This window comes from Lucilia cuprina, chromosome 3, assembly GCF_022045245.1.
Source record: "Lucilia cuprina isolate Lc7/37 chromosome 3, ASM2204524v1, whole genome shotgun sequence".
NCBI classification, from domain to species: domain Eukaryota; kingdom Metazoa; phylum Arthropoda; class Insecta; order Diptera; family Calliphoridae; genus Lucilia; species Lucilia cuprina.
Window position 1 is genome coordinate 50896293 of NC_060951.1, and position 18355 is coordinate 50914647.

General features: G+C 24.1%; 1 protein-coding gene across 1 annotated transcript in view; it reads left to right on the forward strand.

The window, feature by feature from the left end:
* Nucleotides 1-5344: 5344 nt before the first annotated feature.
* The window catches only part of LOC111681083 (innexin shaking-B), a 58038-nt gene continuing 45027 nt past the window's right edge, over nt 5345-18355 (forward strand). The window contains exon 1 of the mRNA XM_046946558.1: nt 5345-5477. Within this exon, the coding sequence (XP_046802514.1) occupies nt 5475-5477 (3 nt within the window). The 5' untranslated portion in view covers nt 5345-5474. The remainder of the gene's footprint in view (nt 5478-18355) is intronic.

Genomic DNA, 18355 nt, shown 5'->3' on the forward strand with positions numbered 1-18355 from the left:
AGTTCAGTTCTAGTTCAGTTCTAGTTCAGTTCTAGTTCAGTCCTAGTTCAGTTCTAGTTCAGTTCTAGTTCAGTTCTAGTTCAGTCCTAGTTCAGTTCTAGTTCAGTTGTCAATTCTTGTCAGTTTTAGTTTTGTTCCAAGTCAATTTAAAAACTTTTATTAAAATATAACATTAAAATATCAATAATTTTCTCAAAATTAATCCGTGTTGTTAAACAATTTGCAAACTTTTAATTTTAATTGTTTTTTTTATATAAAAATCATGTTGTGGTAAAAAGATAAAATAAGAAATTCAACTTAATAGCAATTTCCTTTTCATTTAACGGGGGTTTCCTTCTTACTAAGGTTTAGCTTTAATTGCCTTTTCTTTTACTCGAAAAATCACCTTAATTCATTAACATTTTTAATTTAATTTATAATTCTCTTTACTCTTTCTACATCTTTTTCTCTCTTTTGCTTCTTTTTGTCGTTTGTAACAAACATTCATAAAAATTAAACATAAGTTGGAAAAGCTTTTAAAATTCTTCATATTCTTCATTGAAAAGGAAAAAAATATTAATTTAAGTATTTAGAAGAAAAATATAGAAAATATTTGTTTAATTTTCTTACGTATGCTGCTTCGTTTAGCTGTATTAAATAATTTTCATTGTCTTTTTTCAATATTTTTTACCAATTTAATTCTTTTAGAAAAAGAAATGTTATTTCACTTGAATAAATATTTTTTTATTATAATTGTCTACTTTTTTCTTCTTGCGAAACTTGGTAGAGGAAATGAATTTGTGTTTATGGAGTGTTTAGCTTTATAAGAACTCGGTATCTTAAAAGTGACAATAAAAAAAGTAGAAGAGGAAAATGCAAAAAATAAGAAAATATTAAGAAAAATAACAATAAGCAGCGAATGAAAATAAGAAAACAAAAAGATAAATAATGAAAGTGTTAATTTAGAAATGAATAAGTACTACGTGTTTAATTTCCTACTGTATATTTTTTTTGGGAACGTTTCCTGTTGTGTTTTCGTTTTTTTTTAACATTTGATTACAGTTTTTCTTAATTATATAAAACACGCAGAGAAATATTAACTGTTATTACATTTCGAGTTATAAAAATTATGTTATGTTGTAATTGTCATTTTAAATATTTATTTTAAAATGATATTGTAACTGACAAACATTTTGTTTACAGTAGTTGATTGTATCAGTATAAAGATAAATTAACTATAATCTGCTTATGACAACTACAGTTTCTGATCTTATAGACTGTAGTAGTTTTTCAAATGAATGAAAAATTTCAAAATATTTATAACTATCATTTCCGACTATTATATTTCTCTGAGTGTAAAATATTTGTTGATCTTGATTCCTTTTTTTAATTTTTGTTCTTGGTGTTAATGTCTGTGATTTATATTAGTTTTCGTATATTTTTTCTCCTTTTAATTTGGGGTATTTTTTGTTGTCCTTTTTCGTTTTTTCACTTATTATTAAGATTTGTATTTGTGTATATTTTATGTATTCTGTTGTTGTTTTTAATTAATGTTTATATTTATTTGTGTTTATAATTATACTTTTTTTGAGTAAGGGTTCGTTTTGAGATCAACCTTTTTGTTGTAATTTTTAAGCCACAATTATTATTGGAATTTATTTTATTTATGTTTTGTTACTTTAATTTGGTATTTATGTGGTAAAATGCTTTAATATATTAAATTTCTACTAAATGTTAAGAAAAATACTTTGTAGAATATAAGACAAATGAAAGCTATCAATGTTTTGACTATTATTTAAAGAGTTGTTAGAATAACTTAAAAAGTATGTTAATTTAAATCAAATAATACTCAGACAATTTTATATAAAAAGTGGTAAAAAACAATCTTTGGTAGTAATAATTTTATTGAAGCAATTTAAGCCAAGGAACTTTAACATGCAAAAAAATTCTAAAACAAAGTATAGAATTTTTAATGCAAAGGACGTATTCACTGTTAGAACCCATGTTTTAAATAAACAAAATCTGTGATATCTATATCACATATTCGGACTTGTTTTTTAAACTTTAAACTTATTTTTTATGCAAATCTAATTTATAGGTATATTTAACAACAATTGAAATATTAACTAAGTTACCCAAAACTACTTGAATCACTATTGATTTAACCTAAGAATATACCCAAAAAGAAAAACAATATTTTCATAAACAATTTTAACATATTTATATAAAATATTTACTTCGTAAATATTTCTATAAAAGAAAAATTTTATATTTTAAAGATATTAAAATCTATAAATATGTTTTTCAAGTAAAATTCTGCCTAGTAAGCAAAACAACAATTTCAAAAAAAAAAATAATAATAATAAATATATTAAAATTTTCTAAGGCTAAGACAACATGTCAAGGGATTACATGAAGCATAAGTAATATTTTTCAGTAAAAACATACATAAATACATAAAATAAAGAAAAGAAAATAAATTAAATAAACACTCCAGTGTGTCATGATATAATATGTCTTATAAAACATGCATAGAAATAATAATAATAAAAAGCATTTTACAAAAATAAATTTTTCTTAAATTAGTAAGATTTTTTTACATTTAATTTGGTGGCAACCAAAAACCAACTGTACTAAATTTATTTTGTAATATTTTTTTAAATTTCATTTCAACAAACAAGTATCATAACAAAAAAAGTTGTATATTTAAAATAATAATAATTTATTTTTATTTTTGGGACGAAACTTATATAAATATCTAAGAGAATTTAATATTTAGAAAAAAAAGAACATAAAAAGATATATAACCGGATTTTTTTCTTCGTTGGGTAAATAAAACAAAGCAAATTAAAAAATGAATATTTAATGATTACGGAACTTAAGACTTTAACATAAACACAAACACATATACACGTACAAAATATTCAATATACTAAGATATACATAGTCAAATGTATATAATATGCAATGTTAATAAACATGACCTCCCCCCTCTATTCCTCAATAACTAACTTTTATTACTATATACATATATAAAAATATATACTCACATATACAAATGTTCTTACAAACACACTTGTAACCTGCGGAAACGGAAATGTTATAAACATGGAATTTATAGTAATGTTAAGTATACACAAACACTTACACATACGCCTACAAACATAACAAGCATTATATCTTATTAACAATAACAACAACCTCTCTTTACTCTCGATCTCTATTTCTCTACTCTCTACATGCACATACTTACTTATTTATAAATAAGCCGTAAAAAATATAGACAATTGTCTCTTTGTCATGTACGTAAGAGAATAATAATGAGTGTGTATGTGTAGATACAGCTACCAATTGACCAATCGTAATTTGTTTGCCCACCTCTATTTTTATCTCTCTCTATTTATTCCAATTAAAATTTCAGCTGAAAAAAAGAAGGTCTCCTAAGAGGTTATTGCAATTTGTATAAGTGATTAATTAATGTATTAACACTACAATAGTGGTTACGGAAAGTAAACCTATCTATAGTTTTTCGTATTTTTATTAAATTGCAAAATTTTAAAATTAATTTAAATAGTCGTTGATTATGGAATGATTTCAAATTATAAAAGAGTGGATAACTTAAAGATAACTTAAAACATATGCAGAGTATTTAATATCTCTGGAATTAAAAAAAAATATCAAAAATTGTAGATTCTCAAAAAAACATTTGAGGATTGGGAAAATAAAGAAAACACTTTTATATATATTTCAGACAAAAAAGTATATAAGATAATTATAATTTATCGTATCTCATTTAATAACTTCAATTTCAAAAATAGAAATATAGTTTTATATAAAAATCTTAAATTTGTCCGTTGATCCATAAATTCCTCTGATATTATAAAAAAATAAATTTAAAGATTGGTTACTTTCTTACAAAATCACTAAATTCCTCATCCTCTTTGGACACCTTCCTTTATCAGCAGATTACCAGATTGCAAACACAATAAAAAAATGGAAAATTTAAAATACAATAAAAATTTTAATATCAGAAATTTTTCTCTAAAAAATCTTTTTTCTTGGGTACTGAATTAAAAATAAAATTAACGAAACAAAAAAAAACGAAAATTTTAAAACAACTAAAATACAAACCTAATAAAGATGGACTATCAACATCAGGGATATGAAAATGAAACAACCGTACAAAGACAACAAGAACAACCAGAAATAATAATAACAACAACTACAACAGTGCAATTTACAGCAACAACCACTACAACTACTTCTGCTATTCGTAATAAAACTTCAAGATATTTTAATGACAAAGAAAATGCCGCTTTACAAGAAGAGTTAAAACAAAGATTTGCCAAACAACAAACACTAAAACAAATAAAAGAAAAAGAACAGGAAATGAAATCACAACAACAGCAGCAAGAACAAGTAAACCACCAACAACAACAGGAAAATAAACAAATGAAAAGCAAAAGACAACAAAAATAACAGAATGTTTTATGCAAAAAGAAAATGCAACATGATTAAATGATAAAGAGTTAAATAAGAAATATTTAACCAATATAATACACATATACATACATATATAAGTATAAATATATTATCAAATCAAATACATATAATGTGATCATTATTATAAGAAGCAATATCTATATAACTGTCAAATATATATACACTCATTAATATATTAAATATATATACGTATATTCACAAATCAAAATAAATCAAAATCAAAGACGTATTTGATGCAATTATAAAGAAATACACCATTTATTATATATAGAAAAATAAAATAATTCTTTGTAAAATAAAACAGAGTGAGATCTACTAATTTAAAGAATAACGTATCTAGCAAAACCATTGTGTTGCATACACCACTGCTGGTTTCTTTTAAGCAACCCGACAAAGAAAAAAACCTCTCTTTAACCCCTCTTCTATAAAGCAGAATTATATTGAAAAACACAGCATATTAACGAAATATAAAGTAAAGTTTTTTTTATATATCAGAAGCACTAAAAATAAACTTTATATAAATATTCAACCAGAATATAACTACAGCCACTCTATTACAACTGTACATGTATAAATATTTGTGTACAAAAGTTTAAATAATTTTGCATTATTTTATTGTATATATAAATCAAATAAGAATATTAAGAAAAATCTCCAATATATATATATATAAAAAAACAAAGGAAGAACATAGACAAAACTCCATTATATAAATATATATATAAATAAATAGATACATTTATAAAAAAAAATTCAGTCAGCCGTGCCTTTTAACAATATTATCGTGCTTTTTGTATATTTTGTAAATCATCATTGTTGTCGTCGCCATCATCCTCAAATTTATCGTCGTTGTCGTCGTCATTCTGTATATATAATTACAAATATAATAATAATTATAATCTGTAACATAAAACTCAGTGAACTTCAAAGTGGTTTCGTCTGTTGCAAAAGACTAAACCACAAAACGATTTTCGTACGCATAGTATAAGAAGATGGTAATTAATATTTTCAAAATTTTCTTCTTTCTTTCAAACTTTCTTATTAATTGTTATTTTCATTTTTTTAATATTTATTTGTAAACAAATACTTATCACTAATAGTTGTAGATTTTTATTTATTAAAAATTAATTGGTCAAATAGCAATTATCTTTAAATTTTTTTTATTTTTCAATATGACTGCAAGTTTTATATATGAAATATAAATTTTAATTATTATTAATACACTTTACTAGGAACGATATTTACAGAAAATTATGAATATCAAAAACTGTTTATTTTCAAAATGATTATCATATATATTATTTAACTTCTGTTATCTTAACATAGATATACTTTATTATAATTTGCTAAAAGAATCGACAATTTATAAATTTTTTTTCTGTATTTTTTGAAGTGTTTATTAATGCGTACAATTTATTTTAAAATGCGTATACGCCACAGTGTTACGAATTTTATTATAAACCTTATTTAAATATATTATATGGAAACATTTTGACTAAATACATTAACCAAGTTTAAGATATTATAATGCAGATTAATCTTTCCTTGTTGTTATAAAGCATAGGGAGACTTTTTCTCCAACTTATCTTCCCGTATACACATAATAACGAGAAACAAATTACGGGATTGTATAATCGTACCTTTAGTTATTGGCAAGTTGTAGATCTAGGTACTAGGTATCTACTCTTGATTATTCTATGAACTATTCTATTGACTATGCTATTCAATATTATATCAAATTTTTCACTGACCTGTGAAACCTACATATTTTGATTGAATAGACCACTAACACGTATATGAATAAACCTATTGAGTTGTATATGGACTTTAGCTATTGTTGGACTATTGTCTTGACTGATCTATTCAATATTATACATGAACTAGACTATTTCCAAATCTATGAACTATTCTATTCTATTAAAAAATCTACTGACTAATCACTTAACTGCTTTTGATTACTTTACTGATTAGTCTACGTAACATTTTTCGAACAAATCTACAAACCAATCTATCTGTGAGCATTCCATGGTGTGAACATTGTCAAAAATTATTATGAAAAAATACTAAATATTCCCCGGGAATACAAAAGGTTGGGTTCACTATATTGAATCCTTTTTGAGTACGTGTTAGTATTTTTTTGCACTTTTATTTATACCAATATATGCTTTATAGAGCAATTATACTCTCATTTGAAGCACTGTGTTTTTGAGACCATCCACACTACGTTCAACATTACATATGATATATTAAAAATAAGTATACGCTATGATGCTTTATATTATTATATTTGATCACAGATATTTTATTATATTTATTAGCTGTTCCATTTTACTAAAAGTCGATGACTTATTTGGCCTTATTTCAAATAGTATTTTCTAAAATAGTGATCAAAGCGATTAATTAAATTTGACACAGTTTTTGATATTCAATTTTAATAAAATGACAAAAATTGTTTTTTAAAGTATTCTTCTCTTTCTCTATTTATATTTTTAGTTATTAAAATTTTTGTTTCATTTCATTTATTTTTTATAACAACAGCAAATTATTATTATTAAACAACAAAATAAAAGTTTGTTTTCAAAACAACAGCACCTACTGTGGGGATGCAAATAGAAAAAATACGCAAAACAACGAAACGAAAATCGATATTTTATTAAATAAACTTAATAAATGACAAAAAAAAATTACGTTCGCTACGCCTCTGAAATGAGAAATGAGAAAAAAAAACTAAATAAAACTACTAGTAAAAAATAATATAAAAAATCACTTGCTCGGAAGCTGCTAAAAATATGCTGTCTAACATATAAAAATCTAAAAAATATACCTATAAAATTAATAAATCTACTTAGTTTGAAATACAAATAAGTTTTACACAATAACTTTTGTAAAAAAAAAAAATATAGTAAAGGTGGGTGGTAAAAGCTCTTTATTATAAAGAAGGTTTTTATTTAAAAAAGAAGAATAAATTTAATTACAGAAAATTCTATAAAAACAAAATTTATTTAAAACAATTCTCAGACGACTTCTTTGAACAATCAATAACGATGACTATTTTTTTGTTGTTTTTAAGATGAAATTTAAAATTCTAATTCCAAAACAGCTCTATTGCCGCGTATATGTATGTCTGTTTTTTTGATACAAAAAAAGTTAATTATAAAAAGCAAAAACAAATTATGTTTGATATTTTTTAATAACAAGGATTACTAACTATAATTTATAGTTGTGTTTCAAAAATTACACACCAGCAGCAGCAGCAAATTTGCAATATATTTTGCACTTGAATATTTTTTGTATTGTATTCGTATAATCATCATTTAATCTATTAATAATATGTTGTTGTAATTACTACAAAAAATACAATTATTACTTATACTACTACTAACTACTACTACTACATATGCGCCTAAATAATATAATCTAACTTATAATCTACAATAATCTTAACTAAAATACTACCAAATATATTAAAATATATATACCAATAATAATAATAACTAATTATCTTTGTGTGTGTGTTCGTATGTAATAATAATAATCGTATGTGGTAATATAAAAACAAAAAACTAAAAATGCAAATCAAAAATACTTTTATCATTTATAAACTATTAAATTCAAATTTAACAGTATATTTGTGCACGTAAATTGCAGTCTATTTTACAATATTATTGGTTTCTAAAAATAAACATAATTTTTATTAAGTTGAAATTAATTTATGTTTTCCGTCTTATTTATGTGATTTTTTTCAAAAATCGTTGAAAATTTTCTTTTTTTTTGTTTTCGTATGTAGTTGAAAGAAGTAAATATTTGTACCATAATTTAATCGTATGATCATCCTGTAATAATCAATATTGTAAAGAAGTGTGTATGTGTGTGCATGTCTGCTATAATCGTCTACGTGAATTTAATCAAAAAGGAATTTTATTTTTTTTTAAATTCCTCATTTATAACAGAATTAATGTATAAATAACATTTGTAATTTGGGAATTGTAAAAAGTGAAATATTGAATATTATGATTAGAAATGGGATTAATAACTAATGAGGTTTTCTGCTGGCAATTACATTTTTTCTAGGCGTATAGCAGAAATATTTATAATTTTCAGATTAATAAAGTTTAAAGAATTTGTTACATGACTATAAAGTAGACTACTGCGTATGCTATGGTTTAGTCTATAGAGCATTTTGTTAATAAATGAGTGCACTATTTTAAAGCAAATAATCATGACTATTCTGTGTATTAGTTAGTTACTAATCTGTCTATGGAATAATTAATACACAAGTCTGCCTACTAATGAATAGTTTATGGAATGGTTGTCTTTAGATTAGTCTATTGAATGGTCTACTGAATGGTTTATTAATTGTCTAGACTTTGAACTAGTTTATGAGTTAGTAGGTGGAGTAGTATTTTGAATTACAGAATAATATGTGGACTTGTATTTCTAATGTTTATTGATTTTTCACTGATTAATATGAATAAGTCTAGACTATAAACAAGTCTATTTGCAAGTCTGTACATAGGTCTATGAACTAGTATATGAACTAGTCTATGGAATAGTCTAAGGCTCAGTTTATCGAATGTTCTTTCTTTAGATTAGTAGCTCTTTGGAATATTTCTCTTAGAAGTCTGGCCGTGGAGAAGTTGTAATAGTACTAGTACTAGTTGAGTGGCTGGTCAATGTACTGGGATATTGACGAGTCTAATGGCTAGGTTATGGGCCAGTTTTTTAACGATAGTATATTTTAGAGTTTGTTGCCAATTCTTTAAACTTTACATTAGCCTATTAACTGGTGTACGAACTAGACAATTAACTAACAACTGACTTGTTAGTTTTGCTACGTACTATACTAGGCTGTGCTGGTCTATTGGTAGTACTTTTGATGGTCCAGTATAGCAAAGCCTATGGACTATTTAATGATGTATTAAATTATCTTGGGATAAGAAAACGGATCAGTGTAAAATAGCCGAAATATATTTATTTGACAAGTCTATACATTAATATGTGAGTTATTCCATAAATAGCTTAGAAAATAAGTAAAAGCCAACCGATTTCTATTAAATTTTGCCATTCATTTTAGTAAAATTTGAAGGGCGGATTTTTAATTGAATAAACTTAAAATATACATGATTGCGTACAATAAAAACAAATATTTCATTAAACTTAAATTTAGTTTAAATCTCGTAATAAAGATGATTAAAAGACTTTTTTACAACCAAAAACTATTTTATTACAGGTATGTATATATGCATAATAACTATGAAAATCTGTTTATAAATGACTAAATATTATTTACTACAAGCTACAAATACAAATTTATTTTTATATAATCGAACTATTTACCAAAAAAATGCAAAAAGTAACTATAAATAATAAAAAAGATAACAAGAAGTAGTTGTCGTTGTTGATGTTGTTTAATAAATGTGCAATAATCCTTTATTTAAAAAAATAAAATAAATATTAAAATTATCTTCAAAAAATATTTATATATGTATATTTATAACCTTATATATACTATATATATCTATATAAAAAAAATTTATTCAAACCCAATTTAACAAAGAACAGAAAGTGTTGTGTAAACCTTTTGTATATTTTATATTTGTTTTTTGAACAAGAAAGTATATAAATTTTATAAACAAAAATTTAAAACAAATTAAACGGACAGCATATATGTTGGCAATCGAGCAACTGTTTTTTTCCTTTAATACAAAACTAAAAAAATATTTTGTATTTTTTTAACTGTACAAAAATCTAATATATTTTTCGATTGAAATTTCGATAATTTTTTTGTAACTAAAAATGCTCTAGCAAACAAAAAAAAAAATAGTACAAAAAAACCTAAAATGTTTTTGTTTGGTTTTTAATTAAATTAATTTTGTGTTTGTGTTTTCTTTTTTCATTTTAAATTTTACAAACCAAAAAAAAAAAAAAAAACAGCTATACTAACCAGCAGCATAAACTAAAAATATATATATTAAAACTAACTATTAAACTACACTTGAACACATTTTAATCTTTTAAATATTTAAAACAATTAAAAAACAACTACACAAAACACTAAATACTAGAACAAGTAAATACATGAAAAACTACACTTGTACACTTAAAAATACTTAATAATATTAACTATTACACCAACACATATAAAACGTTTATCCTTTAAACAAATATCTAACACAATTACTAATACTAATATCTAATAACTATAAATACTATAAAACTCTGCAATACTACTAAATACTACTACTCTACACTCACTATATAAATAAAAAATATATATTTGCTATTTACTAACAAACTTACCAATACTTTTATATAAATATATATTTTTTTTAATTTTGATTTTGACTTCCTGGCAAAATGTTTTAAAATGTTTTGATTTTCTATTTGGTAATTAAATTAATTTAAATTATTTTTTATTATTGTTTATGGGTGTCTATTATCTGCTTTATTTATTATTTGTAAAAAGAGAAATAATATGATTGGATATTACTACAATATTGTTTTCAACATCCGCAACATGATTGCGGATACTAATATTGTTAAGTGTCATTGTGCTTGATATAAAAGTATTCAATCATATTTTTTCTCAAAGTGTGTGAAACTGTGTGTGTGCGTGTATTTAGAGATTTGTGTATGAATGTATATTCTCGTTTATTTTATATTAAGTAAATTTAATGGTTTATTATAGTTTTGTTTATTATTTAATGTATCTTTTTTTTTTTGTTATAATCAATAAAATATTAAATCTAAATATTCTATGCTATAACTACACTATTATATTCTGTTACTAACTATAATCTATAACCATATATTGTATTGAATTTATATATTATTATAATCTTGTACATGATATCTATATACATATATTTATTTGTTGTAATTATTCTATATAAATAGCAAGTGTATGTGCACTTTATGGCATTGTTATATAATCTCAATAATAAGATGAGTCTTGTGTAATTGTGATTGGCTTTTTTGTAAGTTGCTACTCGTATTGTTAACAAAAAAAATTGTTATATATTTTTTTATCTCTCTGTCTATCTCTCTCTTCTATATCTGATAAACACCAATTAAACACTTAAATTGAATACATATAATAAAAAGTTACTTAATATAGATGGTTTGGAAAAATATTGGGGTTTTTATTGTAAATTAATTTAAAAGGAAATATTTTCAATTGTTTGATATAAGCTAATAAATATTAAAAACTTGAATAAAAAAATTTTTATTGAACTTGGTTACATCAGTCATTTAGAAAATGTTACAATTATTAAATTTAGTTATGATCACAATTTAACCCAGAAACAGATCCCTATATTCTAGAGCACATAAGAGTTCTTAAGAAAATATTCTCTTTACTCTTAAAAATAAACTGACAAACATTATTTACTTTTATTCTAAAAACAATAGAAGCCAACTTCGAAATGTTTTGAAATGAAGAATAGGACATTGAGGAGGAACTGCCAGGATTATAAGGCGGCCAAGAAAAAAATGCCTCATTACCTTTTCATTATAGAATATTTTCTGAAAATGTTTTTTCTTGGGTTTCCATTTGTCACCCCTTCTTCTTATTCGGTGACAAGCAATTTCCTGCAAATAAATCTTTATTGCAATAATTTTTCGCTATTCGAAAGATAATATAAATAGGTTATCAAACACACATTTTTTGTAACTTCCGTCTGTTTTTAAGTTATAAAGTTTAAAAATTTTGCATCAAGTTCCATTATGATCAGTTAATTATTTAGACATCTTATCAATATTTCTATTATAAATATAAGTAGTTGGAACTCTACGGATAAATTAATATATTTTTAAACACTAACTATCATTTAAAAATTTCGGAAATTAAATACTGGAATAAAATAATCACAGGAACAATGATATACTTATATGTATATACGAGGGTGAATAAAAAACAATGAATATAAATTTATCTTAACAAAAAACTTAAATACTTAAAAAAAAAATAAATTTTATACCAATTAACAAACGCTATACAAGAAAAAACTATTAAAACTTTAAATATTCAACACTTAAACAGAAAAAAACACCACTTACACTCAAAACACCTTAAAACCAACTACACTTTATAACACCTTGCAATTAAATTCTCAAAATGCAAATGTTTACGATAATAAAATAATAAAGAAAAATATTTAAAAAACTAAACTACTATATTTTAAATAAATATAAATTTTAATATAATCCGCTTCCCAAATTTATATTTTACAAATATTATTATTTTTCTTACGAGAAGAAAAAAAACTGCATCGACGTTCTTCTAATTTGTTTGTTATTGACATTTTCCGCCCCGACCCTCCCTAATTTAGACCTATGTTTTTTCCTTTTAGTTTATTTGTAAATAAAGTAGTCGTTGTGTAAATTTTAATTAAACATTTTACATTTTCAGTTAGTTTATAAAATGTTTTAATTTTGTTCATTAAAATAATTTTCTTTTAAAATTTTTAATATTTTTTATGTTTATAATTTTTGTTCATGTGTACATTGTTATTTTGCTTTCTGCATTGTATTGTATTTGTAAGTAATATAAAATGTCTAAACTGCTGCTTAACTTCCTTTTTAAAACTATCATCTAAATATCATATTGTACTCAATATCCCCCTAAATTCCACCATAGCTTTGCTTTTAACTAGTTATATTATTCAAAATAATAAACCTTTTAATAATTTTCTTATGATTTATGTTGATAAAACAAGAGAATCTTTTTGTTATATTCACCTTAAACTAAACTAAAACAAAGTAAAAACAAGTAAATTAAAAATCAAGTTAAACCAAATTAATGTCATCCCCCAAGTAACTGTTGGTATTAATTGTTAATTTTACTTCTTTCTATATTTTGATTTAATTTACTACTTCTTTGGCTTAAGATTTATTAGAGGGAGTTTTTATGCTTTCAAAGTTATTAACTCATAAATTTTAAAAACATCTTTGGACAAGTTCTTTGTTGAAAAACTACTTAACTACCACTGCCACCATCATCACTGCTATATTATGAAAAATCTGAGAAAACTTTTCTTTTTCATCTATTCACTATCAAAATCTATTATGAATACAAGTTTGTTTCTTCTTAAAACTTTGAAAAATACGAAACTTTATTTATTATGTTTATTAAAATTCAAAATATAAATATATTCAAAAGTGTACCAAAATTTTTAAGTTTGAAGAAATGAAAGTGTTAGTTCCCTAGACAACGATCTTTTGTTAAAAATTTTATCAGTACCATATTGTTTAATGAAGGCTATTCTTAGCTTTTTTTGTAGATATTTTAGTTTCCAGTTTTAGTTCTAGTTCAGTTCTAGTTCAGTTCTAGTTCGGTTCTAGTTCAGTTCTAGTTCAGTTCTAGTTCAGTTCTAGTTCAGTTCTAGTTCAGTTCTAGTTCAGTTCTAGTTCAGTTCTAGTTCAGTTCTAGTTCAGTTCTAGTTCAGTTCTAGTTCAGTTCTAGTTCAGTTCTAGTTCAGTTCTAGTTCAGTTCTAGTTCAGTTCTAGTTCAGTTCTAGTTCAGTTCTAGTTCAGTTCTAGTTCAATTGAAATAACAAAATAAGCTGTTCACATGTCTAGTCATTTCAGTGTTCGTTATATGCATTGACATCACAGTATATTTAGTAATCTTTATTGCTGTCTGTCTGACACCCAATCTTTACAAATTTTCCATAAAAATCAAGTATTTTTCTAAATAATTCCAAAATTTTTAACAAAAAATATGAAAAAACATCATTTGCGACAGTATATTATTAACCTACTTTTTATCTTGTTTTTCACATATTAAAAATAATAATAATAGATTTTTACATGTTATGATACATGGTTTATTACTTAACATACATACAACAAAAGAAAATCTTATTTTCTAGCTATTCTGCAGTTATGGCAAGGGTTGTAGGCAGAAAAAAAATCAAAAAATACGCAAACCAAATACAAAAGTAGAGGGTGGTTGATGGTAGCAATATTTAATGGCTTATGAGCAAAAATATATACATATGTATATCAACTAAAACGACAAAATAAGTTGATGTCTCTTAACTCAAAAAGCAAACAAAAATCATAGAAAACTTCAAGCTATAATTTTGAGGGAAAAGTGTATAAAGAAATTAAAATACCCTTCACTAAGAGCAAACAATTACTGCAATTAATTTGTTGTAGCAATAACTTTCATTTTATTCATATCTCTTTTTGCAACAAATTCACAAATGATTGTAGTAAATAAGCTTTTATATGTCGCAATATTTTCTTGTGATTTTCATTTTTATATTATTAGAAATATATACTTATTTGCCGTAATCATAAGTATGACTCCAGCAATCATTTGAGGAATTAGTTGAACAAAATGTGCATTCAATTAATATTCTTTGTATGAATGACTACTGTAATCATATCGACTTATACATATTATTTCCTTGCACAAATCATTACTTCTGTTCTAATGTTTCTGATGTAGGGTATGTCAAATAGAAACAAAATAAAAACGAATGAAGCGTATGTACATAATATTTCTCTAACGTACAACTTACAATTATATACATATGTACATATGTATATTAAATATGTATGTTAGAAAAAAAATACAAAAGGGAACAAGTAATATTTAATATTTATTTTCAGTTTTCTTTCTACAACTTTTTTGTTTTCATTTCATTTTTCTTTGACTTTGTTGTCTTTAGTTTTATTTTTATGCATTATTACATTTTATTGCCAAAAAAATTGTTTAAAAAAGAATCTCAAAGAATATAGCAAACAACTAACAAACGAAGTAAAAGAAAGAAAAAACTTCTTTAATATTGTTTATGTTACAGGCTTATAGCCCCATAACATGTAACAACCTAAACTATGCAATGCTATTCCAAAGGCAATAAAATATTCTTATGTACACGCAGAGAAAAATATGTTTGGTCATTGTTACAACAATTAAATATTATTAAACAATTACAAAAGTAATATGATTACCGAATATTTATATGATTGATGCAGTTATATTTTGTCTGAATCTAGTTATGATTGTGGTATTTAAATAATTCTAACCACATGTTACGTTAGTAATCAAATTAAAGTGCAATATAGTAGGATTTATATGAAGAATTCAACATAAAATTGCAACAAACACAAATATTGTACATTCATAGTATTTCTCTTAATGTATATATATATATATATATAAAGTACTAGCAGTAGTATGAAATACTTACTTGCTGCTAATATTGAAACCAGAACTACTCCTACAGCCACATATATTCTTACTAAGACCGATAATAGCACTGATGATGATGATGATGACGACGTGGGTAATCACAAACATAAAGTTAATGACAATGACTAATAAAATAAAAAACATAAAAAACAAAACAGTATACAGACGACTTAAACCCGTAGCATAAAGGTATTAGTTTAGGCTTTAAGAATAATAATAAAAACAAAAAAATGCAGTCTTTGAAAGGTTTCTGTTGTAAAAGTTAAAGAAAATTTTAATTATTTTTTTTTTTTATTTTTTATGCATAGGTTTGTATATAAAGTTTATTTTTTCATATTTTCATTAACTCTTCCTTTCTATGTATGAGTTTTTTTACCATATAATTCACTGCTAAAATCAAATCACCTGTAAACTTTATTTTCTTTAACCATTTCTTAAAAAAAAAAAAAAAAAACGGTTATCCATCATCAACAAATTTTACAAAAATTTTCCTACATTTAGCACCAAAAAAAAAAAACGTTTTTAAATCTCAATTATCATTAAAAATCAAACATTATATGATATAACCTTATATAAAAATTAACAAAATTTAAGAAGTTGCCAATTTTAATGCATTTGCAAAAATATCAATCAAATAACACGCGTACTCTCATCAACATTTCATCATCTTCACAACAGCAACAAAAATAATAACGATCATTTCACCAAAAGCTGATCAGAAAAAATAACAACAAAATATAATCAATAACACTCTCTCACTATATATCCCTCTCTCTTTCTCAATATTTTTAACACTACAAGAACAACAATATGACAACAGTAACAAATATAATTATGATACGAAAATGAAGAGAGTTACATATTTTTTAATCTAAAATCATATCACCACCAGACATCAATAGAGATATTTTAATATCATCTTTTTCATCTCAAAGGATTTACAAAAAAAAATCATAGAAATATATACAACGTTGTCAAAAAAATATATAAAAACACCGTAAAAAACAACAAAATTATGTCAAAGTATTATTCGAATTTTGAAAAAAAAAACTGAAGGTTATTTGGTCAAATTTTTCGCTACAAAAAAGACACTGTTGCTTAATTACTATGATTGTTAATACAAATTTGGGCAGTATTGAATACAATTACAAAAAATCCTTTCACATTATTCATTTTAAATAATATTAATAATAATTATTTATTTATAATTATTTTCATTACTAAGGTGTTAGTTAGCTCCAACATATGGGTAGTAGTAATATTGTGATATATCATTTAAAAACTCAATTTCTAGTTTTAAAAGCCAAAATTTTAGGAAATACTTTTTTATTATACTATTTAACAGAATAATGTATAATTTATTCATTAATACCGAAATAGACGTAAAATTTGAAAGGTTGTGCTTTTTTATATTCAGGAATTTTCAACATAAGTTAAAATTTTTACACTTAGAGAAAATATATAGTCGGAAAAGTTAACATCAGCCAAAAAATTATGGTAAAGCAAAAATATTCTTTAGACATTTATACATAGAGACGTGATCAATAGATAGAAATCGTCCCAGCGGACATACCACAAAATAAGGGAAATTTTAGGATAACACCTAAATAATATACCGCTCATATAGTACATCACCATTCAATCTAACACTCTTTTATTTGGCACATATAAGAGGAAATCTCCAACAAATTCGTTAGACATCAACTTCTCAACTTTCAGCGACACAATCACAAAACTTTTGCCGAAACACTAATATCACCGTACATCAGTCCTTAATACAACATAAATTCCCTTAATTTATAATAACACTAGAGATACTGTAGAAAAAGGTGCCGGAGGTTTACCAGTATAACATGACCTGAGGGGAATATACACAAGTTTTTGTAGCTTCAATTAAGAAAGCACTCATAGATTTTGTCAATTTGCTTGTAACATATCTGATATATTAGTCTTGAAAGCACAAATCATATATTTTTTAGATTCCATGAGAATTGAAACAATAGTACGGCTGTTGAATGCTTATTCAATAGTTCTCATACAAACGTATTTTTGAATTCTGTTTAAAAAAGTCGTAATATGTAGATCTTTTAATCGCAAGTAAATTGGGCGCAAATTTGTTTAATGTGCCCGAATTAAGACAAAATTCAACCATAATAATTTGCTAGAACAATGAATTATTCCTTTAAAATCTATGAAGTTAATTTCCACTGCTACTCTTCTGATAATCAGAGAAGAAGTACCATTATAATAAAAGCTAATCCATAATATCCCACAGCCAGTTTAAAAGTGACTTAACTCACAATTTTATTTGTCAGGTATATGTAATTAAAATCTTAAACAATGTACAAGAAGCTTATATATCTCTATAAAATATCAGTGTATTTTTCTGTTGTTAACTGAAGAAAATTAAAACACAGTTCTGTCTGTGTTTAATTTTAGAATTTTTAATAAATTTATTTCATTTTCTTAAAAAATCACTGGGTGTGCGATATATGTATTTATCTACAGACTTAGATTTTCCAATTTCCATTAAACAAAGTATCCAAAAACTTTTATAAGTTTAGAAAAAAATTTATATTTAGGAATTTAATGCTTACGCATAAAGAAAACCGTAGCTATTGATAATCGGAGCAAATATTATACTAAAAATTACAGGGATCCAAATTAATA